The 13,572-nt window shown below is 43.1% G+C and overlaps 1 protein-coding gene across 1 annotated transcript in view; it reads right to left on the bottom strand.

The window, feature by feature from the left end:
* Nucleotides 1–449: 449 nt before the first annotated feature.
* sacs (sacsin molecular chaperone) overlaps nt 450–13,572 on the bottom strand; it is a 34,773-nt gene continuing 21,650 nt past the window's right edge. The window contains exon 12 of the mRNA XM_080428837.1: nt 450–13,522. Within this exon, the coding sequence (XP_080284963.1) occupies nt 1,971–13,522 (11,552 nt within the window). The 3' untranslated portion in view covers nt 450–1,970. The remainder of the gene's footprint in view (nt 13,523–13,572) is intronic.

Raw genomic sequence — 13,572 nt, forward strand, 5'->3', positions numbered from 1 at the left:
AGGGGGGCGTGATTTTTCCATTGCTTTTTTTGTTTATTTTTTATATATTGTTTTGATGTTTATTTTATTTAAAGGTGAAATATCCCTTTAAACCCTCAATATGTGGTAAACTTGACCTTTGGCTCTGTACTTGGTCTGCTCTTTTCCCCCCTACACCAAATCTCTTTGCTGAAAGTAGCCGATCTACAAGCTCGCAACACCTTGTGAGCTTGTAGATTGACTATTCTTCGGCAAATGTTCCCCGCAGAATAGAGATGCTTTCGAGTGGTTCATGTAAAAAAAAAAGTTCTAATCACACAAACATTTGGCAGAGTAGTAACTCTGAGTAGTAACTCTGAGAACCCCCTAGGGGTCCCAGACCCCATGTTGAAGACCCACGGTCTACCACCACTAAACTATTATGAAAAACAAGCAAAATGTATTTAAGGGAGATTTATTACCAATGGCACAGTGTACATCAACATGTGATATACAAGGTTTTTCCATTTGCTAATGTTAGTAAAATTTGTCATCAATGAGTTCCCTTGAGTGACCTCAACATCAAGGTGTAACAAGACATATAAGAAAATAAGCACAACATTTGAAATGTGTTTTTGAAGTTACATTATGCTACAGTATGCTGTATTTTGTACTGTAGTACTGTAAATGATGGAAAAACAAAGCACTAAAAACAACTAACAAGCACCATAACTGGAGGGTACTATATGTTCCTTAAACCAGAAAAGGTCAAATAACCAAATAGACATGAACATGATTTTGCTTTGGCAAAAGTAAACCAGTTAAAAACGTACCCAAATTAAATCATCAACATGTAACATAATGTACCAAAAATATTTTACACTATGCATGATGAGGCCATCACTGGAAAAATAACTGGCTCTTAATTGTCTTGGTACATACAAATGAAAATATCCATAAAAAATTCTCAAAGCATTTGTTAATAACTATACCATTTTGTCCCATTATTTTTCAGCCTGCTTCCTTCCCTCCAGAGAATGCCATAGAACATGAAGGTAATTTGTGCTAGCAATCAACATACAAACACCAAATGGTAATGATCATGATCATACAAAGCCATCAGACACCATGTCATCATCATAATTATATGGAGACACATCTGAACATACAGCTAACATTATTATATCTTGAGAGAGGTCATAGTTAAGCTTAGTGTAACATCAAAGAACATTCTGTTCACAGTTGAATTCTCCCTAGTTGCTGGGGCGACACAAGCGCTCTAGAAGTGCAAGTGCAATTACATGAGTTTCACGAAAGTGCTGTCATTAACAAGCAATTGGCTATGATACATAACATTTACAACTTTTACAGAAACAATATGAAATCAACCATCAAAATACAAAATAAGTAATGTACAAATACAAATGTGATTGTAATTTCCTTGACTTGATTTGAGATCTTGCAAATTGGACACATTGCATGATAATAGTTGTGGCATTTGACCGTTGCAGAGAAATAACAGGTTTCATAACATATATAACAGATTAGGACACCCAGTACAGTAAACTGGGTTATCTGTGGCAGAAAAAATATATTTTTATAAAAGATAAAGTAAAAAAGCAGCATACATTTTCTAATATAACTCAGAGCAAATATATTCAATACGGGGACTTTGGTTGCCAAAATGTATTGCTGAGGCTTTTGTATGTACAGCATCTACAGAACATGTGTCTGTTCACACAAGTTATACAGTAGCAACATTATTTTGACAGCCTAGATATGGGAGCCGTACATTTAAACACGGTGCATGGGCCACCTTCCATCATCAAAAGTAGAAACAGCAAATATACCATAAGCTGCCAGCTGGAAACTTCAATTTGCCCCAAAACAATAATATACATGATTTATATTGCACACAGCCGCTATCGTTCCTCTCTTGCTCAGATGATCTATGCATAATTACTTGATTTACATTACGTTTTCTGATGTTTAACAGTGCTATGAAGACTGTTTTATATTTTTTGCTGCACAAAGGTTTCAAGTTTTATGATAATCCGTGCGGTACATTCCATCACTCTCATCGCCACCTCAGATGTGTATCTGTCATTTGGGATTTGTGGAAACGGAAGAAGATCAGGATAACGAGTTCTTAGGCTGTCCACGCCATATCCCTCCAGGATTTGAACGTCATTGCTAAGTCCTGCTAACTGGGAGTTGTACTCCTCCACTTTCTGTGCCAGAGCTGTGGGTTTCACGTCTTTATCCGACTTTCCTCTGACTGCATAGTCAGCAGCTATCAGTGCCAGCTTTGTGGCCAGGTAGCATTTGAAACATACCCACTCATTAGCATTCTTATGAAGGTCATTTCGAGCAGCGGAAAAGTTGGCCCTTGCTTGCCTCAACCATCTGCGGGCCTCAACAGGGTTTCCGACAGACTTAAAAGTTGGGGGCACGAAGAAACGGTTAGAATGTGAAGTACCTGCATAACTAGTGTATTGCTCCCGGAATTGCTGCCTGTCCGATTTATGACTTGTTGCCTCCTGGTTCCATGATGTGTAGAACCTTTGAAAGGAGGACTTCTCTGACTGGAATCGTGTGGAAGACGACGAGAAGGGTCTCCTGGAGGCCCTCTCTGTGTTTTGTTGATCTGTCAGTGTCTGCTTCTCCAACCTGTTGATTTCGGTCTGTAAGTGCTTAAAGACCTCTGTGGCAATGTCCAGATTATCTGCATTTTTGTCAGGATGCCATTTGAGATACAACCTGCGAATTATCTTCTTTCTCTCCGTCTCAGAAAGTTTCCAAGCTTGCTCAACTACTAAGGTCACTTCTTTCAGAATCTCAGGCAATTTGTGAAGTTTGAGCTTTTTCGGTGATTGTTTCTGGGTAGAGGGTCTCTGATTTTCCTTGCCGGCAGAAAAAAGAGGAGGCACCATTCGTGGTCCAGTGGAACGACAATCTGGACTCGTTGGAGTTGATGGGGAACCGCTATCTCGCACGTTACTGCTTTCATCCTGTCTGGAGAATTTGTACAAATCGAGAGAACTGACTACTTTATATTCACTGTAACCAATATCAATCTGGAAGCATTTCCCAAGGAAGCTTGGGTTGTCTTCCTCTTGCTTGTCAACTTCTTGAACAATGATGGCATACGTGTAGGTAGGCTGGTACGACCCGTAGATATCTCCACCTTCAGAGTCTACAAGGTAACCCACATATTCGCCTGGGTAAAATACATTCATGGGATCCATGAGGAGGAAGTGGTGTATCTCTGCGGGTATAGGGGTGCCAGGAAGTGGAAGCTCAAGTTTTGAGGGTTCTGATGAGTCATACTTTACACCCAGGTTGTCCAGTTTCTCTGTGATTCTGTAAATGTCATTGCAGCCTAACATAGCAATGAGATAGGAAGTGTCAGATATCAAATTGTCTGTAGCCGTCTTCAATGTCATAGCCAACGCCAAGAGAAAGTTAATATCTTTGCTGTCTGAGTGTTGGATATAGAGATGAATCACAGCTGTCCCATACCTCTTCAGGAAAGCCAGTGTTTCACTGCGGCTGTGCGGGATAGGACTGGATCCTTTGACTCTTAACGTTGTCTGGAGTTTCTCAAAACAAGAGACTTTCAGGCCCTCACAAAGTGCTTTGCAGAGTCGAATGGCTTTTTCCTCATTTACAAGAAATGCATTGTCATTCTCGTGTTTCATTATTCTGATCAGTCCAGTGATGAATTGCTCTGAAGACAGCAGTAACTGAAGTCGACCTTGAAGTGAACACAGAGCTCCAAACTGGCACATTTTGGGAGAGTCTTCATCTAGTTGCTCTTCCAGGATGTTACTCAGGAGTCTTGGTCTTAGCTTCTGTGGAAGTAGCATGATCAGCCTTGTATGTAAAGAATGATCTTTGCCCAGATAGCATTGGCTCATGTCCACAAGCATTTGAACACCAACATTGCCCTGAATCCTACTCTTGTAGTGTGGGGCATCATCAAACACTAGGCTGTTAGATTTGGCTAATCTACCATCATGGCTTGGCAGGTAAAAAGTTACATCTCTGAGGCTTTCGAGATCTTTACGGATTTCCACTGGATCATTCTGGAGACTTTTGAAAAGACCGGAGACAGCCCTCTTCACAGTTCTCATTTCATTTGGATCAAGCTGCTTGCCCTCTGAATTTCGGTGAATGCGACACAGCACTTCAACATACTGTTTTGTTGATACAACATCTTCTGTGCCCAGGAGTTTAAACAGTTGATGAAATATGCCAAGCTCCAGTGGCAATTTGTACAAGTAGGGCTTGAAGTCAGATTCATTGTCCAAGTTAATGACAACTTCTTCCGGTTTCAGTAGTTTCCAGCCATCTTCAACCATGACAAAGGTCACCCCACGGAGCTGGTAGCGGAACTCTCTTTTATCTGCATTGAGGAATTCATAGGTGGACCTTAAAACTTTGTTCCTTGTTTTCACCATATCATCGTCTGGGGTAGATATGTTGCAGATGTTCTTGCAGTTATTTATGACTTTCTCCAGGGGTGGCTCCATGTTGACATTTAACATGGTCAGCACTTGGTCAAGCTGCTCCTGCCCAGTGAGTGTACTATCCTCCTGATCTTTTAAACTTGATGGTGTACCGTTTTCTGGTAGAATAGGACAAGATGTCCAAAGTAAGTGGATTATATCCGTTTGCTTAAATTTTGGATTGACCTGAGAGCCACTAAAACGAATCAGTGGAAGTGTGCCACTCATTTCTTGGTACTGTGAATGAAGGCGGATGAGTTCTGTGGGAGCTCGCTCAGGACACAAGAATGGTATCATTGAGAGCTCTTTGAGGAAAGCACCAACAAACAGATCAGTCCTCTCATTGAATATGTGATTCAGGAGAACATCAACAATGGTTTGTGCCTTTTCTTTGGTCCAGCTCTCGGTTTGGGCTTTGATGCTGACCTCTTTTGCGTACTGGAGAACTTGCTGCTGTGAGACTACATACTTGAGTCCAATGTTTCTTAGAAATGTGATCCAGGAGGTTATGAATGCAGTTCCATTTTTGGGTTTTGACACTTGCTCTATTTTCTTGAAGAAATCTTTGGGTATGAATGATTTTGCAGGCAGCATAACTTCAAACACTTTCACCGTCTCATCATAGAACAACTTGGCTGACTTGAGCCTGTTTGTGTAGTCATAGATGAACGACAGTCCTTCCAGCTTTTCATACAGCTGGTCCTTTATCTCACACGAGTCCTCCATTGACACAAGTCTTTCCTTCAAATAGACAATGTGCTCAATTTTTGCATCATATGAGAGACTTTCAAACTTTGGCAGGAGATGTTTATGGTAGACTTCCATATCATCAATTGCAGAGCATCCAAGGAAACTGTACAGTTCTTTGACTTGTGGATTGTCAGCAAGAAATGCAAAAGATGTTGTGTGTGCCCATTTGTCCATATCAGCAGTAGGAATGCAATTTTCAAGAACATAGCATGAACCGTAGTTTGCAATGCTGATGTACTTGCCGCTCACTGTTTTGAAGCATGGGATCAGTTTGAGGCTCTGTGCATCCTCTTGTGTGAGATTAACCAGGTTGCAATTAAAATACAACAGAAGAGCCTCTATGTCTTTGTCGGTCAAGCTTGCTGCTTTGAATGCTGATGTCTGAATCATGTACTCCAGTGCTTTCAAGATGCTGGATGGATTATCAATGTTTGCTGTGTGCTGTGCCAGAAAAGACATGATTGGAGTGTCTTTGCCAGAGATTTTGTTCACTGCAAGCTGAATGCAGCCTGCTTTCATAAGGCAGTGATAGACTTTGTCATTTTGCCCCTGTGGAAAGATGGCAACATTAATCAAACTCAGGGGCAACAGTACATCATGCTCAGGCACAACCAGCTTTTCTCTTGCCATGAATTTGTTGCCAGGCAGTAAAGCCCAGTCCTTCAGAATCTCAAGCACTGTGTCAAAACTTGGTTTAACTTCTTCCTGGTCTTCTTTGACAGCAATGTTCTCGCTAATGAAGTTCCACACACTTTTCAGCCAGGATTCACTTGCATAGCCATCTCTCCACTTTACAGGGATGCGTGTTCTGTACTCTCGAGGAAGAAATGAACTCAGTAATTCACCAAAGCTGTTGATATCAAAGGTCTTTGCAACGCCAGCTTTCATCAGGAGGTCGCTGTACCTGAGGTACAATGTGTTCATGAACATTTCCTTCCTTGGCGTGATCAGCTCATGGTGTGTCGTCAGGAACTTTGGTCTTTTGGAGTCAAATACCTGAAGCATGTTGTCCATTGTTATCAACAGAGGCAACCCCTCTATTTTGATGTCATCCCCTTCTATATCCTTGAAGCAGTAGTCGACTAGAAGCTTCAAGCTGTGAAAAAGCTTGTAGTTTGATTGCTGCAGTCGACACGGGAGTTTCCCAACTTGGCAAGATGTGTCTGGAGATGAAAATGTGAACAGAAAATTGCGAACATCTTCAGATGTCACATAACTCACTGGAATTCCTGCATCTTCCAAGCAGAAGTAAAGACTTGCTGTCTCATCGCAGCCATGGACCAAGTTAAAGCCAATGTCTAAGAGCAAGGACTTCAGCCTGTAAACATTATCTGCAACAGATTTCCTTGAAGTGATGTTGTACTCTGTGTTTTTCAGGTGCTGAAGCTCATCCTGCAGTAGATTGTCAAAAAAGGCTCTGCCTCTGTGTGCAGTGGATGTGTTCACCCACGAGATGTAAATAACAGAGTGCATGTCGGAATTATCAATTTGCGGTGCCCTGACGACAGGAAGTAGACGCTTCAGGTCAGCATGAATGCAGCTGTACACGGCTTTAACCAGGCAGTACCAATCTGGTTGTATATCAACCCTGTTGACTGGGAAAAAGTACAGGAATTTCCGTAAAGTGTCTTTAACCGCATTAATTGAGGTTCCCTGTAACACGGTCATGGTGGGATCAGGACCTGGGAAGTATCGACGTTTCAGTTGAATCATCAGTTCCACATAGGCAGGAGCTATCAGTGATGTCATCAAGTTATTGTTCCAATCACTTCTTACCCCTACTCCATTGTCATCTCTCCACAGGTTTCTCCTTGCAGAATCTAGAGCAAAATGTCCATTGACGTGAAATGGCAGGCCAGTCTCCAGTGAAAGGGGTAGGAAGCAGAAAGCTCTGTGAGGTTTCTTGTAGTTGTGGCTTACACATGCAGCTACTCCTCCACGTGGAAAGAGAGTTATGTCTTCATTTTTGTGGGCTGAAATCACACTTTTGGAAACACTTTCAACATTGGGGAAGCCAGATCGGTTGCATATCATCCACGTTGTTAAATTACCATCTTTGTCCTCTATATCCATTGTGTAGGTTATCTGCTGGACTGGGATAGCAGTGAGCGGTTTCTTTTTGATGACACTATCGATGACAGAAGCATGGAACTGCTTGCGTTTTAGTCGATCACCATCTGTAATTTTAGCAGTCACAGAATATAGCACCTTCAGCTCTCCTGTTGCATTCTCAATTTGACAGATTGATATTTTCTCCATGTGGTTGAGGAACATCAGAAGCTCTGCACCATCCGTTTTCAATTTATCTAGAAGGTTTTGTACCATTCTGTCTGATGCCGGAACAGAGCTGATCTCAGATGTTCTTGTCATCTCTTTAGAGCGTATGGGGAATCTGAACATTGTGCTGCGTTCTAGCTTGAAATGAGCTCCCAAATAAAGATCTAGAACATCTGAAAATTGAGATCTGAAGTCAGAGTCCAAATCCCTGAACATCCTTCCAGGACTCACAGATGTTGCCCCAGGTGCGTACTGAGCATGAGGATCAAAGATGCAGAGGATGTCATTGTTTGAGATGAAGGAGGGGCAGTCAGTGATGTGATAGACAGAGTTGAATCCTATGCCATATTGCCCAGTTTTGCCAGGATTGGCTTCCTTTGTTCCTTTTCCTAGATTCTGTATTCCTCTGACATCATCATCTGTGAAAGGCTGGTTGTTGTATACACAGAGTGCGGGGCCTTGCATTGGAATCCATTTATCATCAAATATTCTGTCTGTGGCGTGCGTTCTTGGATCAAAAACAAAGTATATTTCAGTGGCTTTGGCATCATCTGCATTTTGAAGCAGCTCTTTTAGCATTTCCTTCTCTGATGGATATGCATTAAGAATACTTTTAATCCTGCCTGTGAGCTTCTCTTTCTGTCCGAACTCACTCCCAAGTGTAGTGAAGCAGATGTTGGAGGCATATCTCTCCAAGGCTTTGTGCCGTTTGGGAACAGCTCCTAACTTAATAGCAACCTCTCTCGGAATATCAGAGTGACAGTATTTCACAGTGGTGTCTCTGACTTTAACCCAGGGACAGTCATTGTAGCACAATGACTTTGATGGCAGCAATATCATATGGGAGTCAGGTAGGAGAATCCCTTCATAATTTGCTTGGCAGTACTCTTGTTTTTTGTCCCGGATCAAGCTCCATATTCCTTCACTAATGATTCTTCGGGACAGCTGAAAATTTTCCTCAGTGAGTGCTCTTCGCCCACATTCTTCCTTAATTATTTCAAGAATGGCTGAAAAATTCTCAATTGCGAAGTTTGCTTGGACACCAACATTTTCAAACAGCTCACGGCAACTGTTTCTGTACTTGTTAGGGAGCTGGTAAAGGTATGGAGCAGCGTCAAAGTTCAGGTGGAATGCAACTTTGGAGGGATTGACGTATGTGTTCTCCACCAGAATGGAGCTGAAGTTTTTCAATTCCTCCATGATTTGATCTTTTGCACTATCTTGCTGTAGCATCTCCTCATGTAGATATTTATAGCAGGCATTGGTTATGTTCTCCTGGTACAGAGTGACACCATCAAATGATTTAGACAGTTCCTTGAGTTGACCGATGACTAGGCCAACGATGGGCTTTCTTATCAATCCTAGGAAGTCTTTCACAGCCAAAGAGATAGGGCCACAACCTTTGAAAGATGGTGAGTTCTCATTCAGGATTGGCTTGATCAGACACACCGTGTCCTGATGTTCAGTTGTGAAGAGCTCTTTGGCAGGGAACATAGCAGTAGGGGAGAAGTTATTCCCATGCCATGGTAGGGAAAACCCTGCAGGTTTTGTAAGGAATGGAAGGAACTTGATGTCCTGTAGCTTCTCTAAGAGCTCGGCTTCTACTGTCTCTCTAATTTTCAGTTTCTCGTCAATGAGACTGAGCAGAATGCTGCTACGAGCGCAAGCAGCTATGTGATCTTTTTCATTCAGATCAATCACAGACTCTGTACGTTCAATCAGATCTTCCCATGAGAGGTCATCCTTTACCATTCCCAGTTGCAGTAGCTTCACCAAACACACAGGGTTTAGGTAGTCTTTTGGGGTTCCTTTAGGAAATCTTCCATCGTCATCATTGTAAAGCTTAGCCACTCTTCCCTCAGGATGGATCAGCCTGGAAGGCAAAACCAAGTTCTCTTCAGGGCCAGAACATGGGATGCACGGAGTCACTCTTAGAATCGATTCAAATTCGTCCAATTTGTCATTTAGGACATAATGCATCAAGGGATCTCGGAGCTCTTTGTCAATTTCCTGGATATGAGGGAAAAAGACATCTGAGAAAAACTGTTTCTCCGTAAGAGTGTTTTCCATTAACCTCCCCTTACATCCAGCATCGTCAAAACCTTCCTTCACCCAATCAGGCAACTCAACGGCACAGAGGTCTTGTGAGCCACTCTTCGTGAGGTATTTTAAGAAAATCTTGAATGCAGCAGGGCCAATGTCTGGTCTGCAAAGCAAAGTGTCATCAAGGAATCTGACGTACTTGATTGATACCCACATTTTCCCATCTGAGAAAACCTTTGCATGCTCATTGTCTCCGCCTTTGGCAATTTCCTGATAGACCCCCTGGCTGATCAGTGTGAAGTCATCATGCACCAGACTTGGGTCGGGCCATGTAGCATAGTAGCTGTAGTCTAGCAGTTCTCCACTCTCAGACATTGAACGTAGCATACCTAGCGCGGACATGTATGACTGGACAATGACATGTCTCATAAACACTGAATTCCAGTGTCCTTTAGTATCTGTCTTCCAGATTTCTTTGCGGTTTGAAGTTACAGCAAAGCAGCCATTGATGTGGATTGGCAGGCCTGTTTTTATCCTGAGTGGTAAATAGCAAAATACTTCTCCGATTGGGGAGGTGGTTGTCTTCACAGTCCATTTACGATTCTCCTCTTCTGTGAGGAGAACGCCCACACCTCCACAAGGCACCAGTCCTAATCTTTTTCCACTCTCGCCCAGTGAGAATTTGAGAGCTTCAGTAACGTCCATACAAGAACAAATTAGCCAGTTAGTGACCTCGACTGCTTTTTGGGGCATTTCATCTGTGAGTCTTCTACTTTGACCACCTTTAGCAGCCATCTCAAAGTACTGATTGGGATCTTCCTCCGAGCCTCTGAAGAGAGGAGACTGGAGATCAACAATGCGTTTGAACACATTGTGAAACTCCTCCACCATAATGCGTATGATGCAGCCCGACTTGGGAACATCAGCCGGAACCCTGTTGGTGCTCGCTACCCGTTTCATGAGTTTGGCAGCAGATTTCAGGATGCTCAGTGGTCCGTATGAAGCTTTGGTTGACCATACACTTTTGTTTATGGTCACAACATCTTGGGCTGCAGCAGGGTTTTGCTCCTCAGATTTCAGGTATTTCAACACCATGGTTCCAACGTGCTGAGTGAACAAAATGAGCCGGTGGCCACATATGCTGAACTCATCGACAAGAGAGTAGATGTCTGTAGTGTTGTAGTACATGCTACTGATTTCACTCCCTGAAGCTTCCTGCTCTGTTCTGAATGGTAGCCTGAACAGTGTACCGTTGTATTTGTAAGGGGATTCCTGAGCTAGAGGAAGTTGGCAGTTGAAGACATTGATGAATGGTTTGAACTGGTTGGGAAATTTCCTAAGTCGTTTCTGCTGTTTACTCCAATTGATTTTGATCCCTGGGTTGGACCTGTCTCTGATGTGCTTACTGATGTGATTGATGTTCGGATCAAACATGATCATGAACTCTCTGCTCATTATGATAGGGATGTCAGTGACATGATATACTGAGTTGAAGCCTAAGCCAAACTTGCCCACTTTGTCTGCCTCACATCTCTTCATTGAACCTCCTAACCTTGTGATGTTCAGGAAATCAGTGTCGGAGAACACAGAGTTGTTAAAGGACCACAAGGTGGGGCCATGGCAAGCAATCATGCCGGGATCAAGGAGGTTCTCCCGAATGTCAGTGTTCTTGCGCATGTCGATCATGAAGCTGCACTCGGTTGCATTGGCATCATCAGCATTCTGGAGAAGTTCTTTGAAGATATCTGATACAGATGGATACTCCTCCAGAATGTTCTTTATTCTCACTGTCAGAGGTTCCCGTTGGCCTGACTGCTCAAAGCCAAGGTTCTCTGGGTTTATCAGTCTCGTGCTGAGGCATGGCACTTTCAGCCACTCTGCAGTTTTCATTGGGATGTCATCATGGATTAATATAATCGGTTCTGATGCATCTTCAAGTAAGTCGTTCAGATCATCCACTTTAATGTCACAGTAGGTACATTCATGAATGGGCTTCATACCTAATTTACTTGGTTCTTTGTAACAGAGGATTGGCACGTGCATGTCAATATCCACTGATATCTGACTGCTGTATAGCCATCTCAGGATGTTTATCAAAAGGAGGAGATCATGTTTGCTTTCCTCTTTTGTCATCTCTTCCGCACATCTTTGCTGGATGGTCTTAATAACCCCAAACACATGGCTTGGCACAACCTCTTCGACGGAGCCGCAAAACTTAAAAAGTTTCTGAAACTTTCGAATGGTCTTTGGTAGGGAGTACAGGTAGGGCTGCAAATCTAAATCAGGGATGGACTTTAGCACAGTGTGGGCAGGTGATGAGAATGCCTTCCCTGTCCACACCCAGTCAAAAGGCAATGACTTCATTGCTTCTCTTGCATCCTCTAGGTGAGCTTGCATGAAGCCATAGATCTCAAAAAGGATCTGTTGAAACTGATACCAATCCTCAGTGCTGAACGCTTGAGATTTATGCCAGTCATTCACTGCTTTAAGGTGCTGTAATACTTGATCCACTTGCGGCTCCATCGATAATTTCAGGGCCTTCTTCATCCCTGCAGATGTGCGCTCAACAAGTGCTACAGAGGACCCCACAAGCACTGCATGAGATATATCACACATCTCAGATAGTGAGCAGATGTTGACTGTGTCTCCCAACCAAGCAAGGGATTTAGGGTAATTTAGAGGTCTCTCTTTGCAAACTGGCACCCATTTCATTTTTAACAATGATGTCTGAGTGTCTGCAGACTTCACCAACTTGGTTTGTTTATTAAGTATTTGCAGCAGTGTTTTCGCCTTTTTCACCACAGAATCCCACTCCGGTTCTTTGTCGTTTTGCAACTCCTCTATCTTCTTTGCCACTTGAATAACATCTTTTTCAGTGAGTTGCACCTCATTTTTCAGTCCCAGTTGTCTGAGTGAATGGAGAATATCAGGGGTTGAGGTAAATGTACTGGTGGGGAACCTGGTCTTCTCCATATAAAACAAATCCTGTAAAATTTCCAGTTCAGGGTCAAAGAGGTCTGTGGCTGTGACAGGCTTTCCTGGGGAGATATGAATGAACTTCAGGGTGGAAAGCCATCCGATTACGGAAGAATTTTCATTCTTGAGGAAGGACAGATGTTTAAGGGCCCAGAGCATGATTTTGGTGATCTCGTCCTTTGAATAGAACCCCTTCTCAATATCTTGAATGACAAGCTTCAAACACTCTGTTGTTTTCACTTGTTCTACGTTTAGCATCTTGATGAGACGGATTGATGCCTCATCACCGCAGCCCACAACATTGAGAGATAGCTTTACATGCGGAGGATATTTGGCGGTGTGATGTAATGCTCTGGCGCCTCTCAGTGAGGTAAATGTTGGGGTTCCTTTCTCGGAGCAGGGTCCCAGTTTCTCAAAGATGGCGAGCTCCAGCAGAAGACGTCTCTCTTTTTCTGTGATGTCAGACAGCCCTGCTAAAAAGTCTCTGAGTGCAACCTTTTCTTTGACAGAAAAAGACGAGACGGTGCTGGATATGCGCTGCGTCGCCGTTCTATCCATTATCTGCAAGAGCACACTGGGAGAGCATGGATGGATGTAATTCTTGAGAAGAGGGTGCTGCAAAGAAGGGTCCAGCTTTCTCATCGTCACCGCTCCCAGCTTTTTCATGATGTCAAGGAGGTTCTCGGAAATTGGCGCCTCTTCCTCGTGATCGATGAGAACAATGGGGGAGGGGTTTTTGAGGCGCATGAGCTCCACTTTGTCCATGCCGTCCTCAAGCGGCGCACTTGGGATCAAAGGCATGTCTTCGAAGGTGCTTAAATCGTCAGCAAAATGAATGTATAGATGTTTCCAAACCATCTTTAACCATGAGAATGTCAGATGCTCTTTTTGTTCAGAATCCCAGTGGACCGTGAAGTCTCTGGACGGCCATGCGGTCGTGAGGATCTCCTTGATGAGTCGAGCTGAGCGCTCTGGGGTGAGCACTTGTAACTGAGTACAGGGTCTTCCTGTTGAGAAGACAGAGAAGAGAGAGTAATGTATCATCATTTCTTGATAA

This window comes from Gymnoscopelus braueri, assembly GCF_963280865.1.
Source record: "Gymnoscopelus braueri genome assembly, chromosome: 5".
NCBI lineage: Eukaryota > Metazoa > Chordata > Actinopteri > Myctophiformes > Myctophidae > Gymnoscopelus > Gymnoscopelus braueri.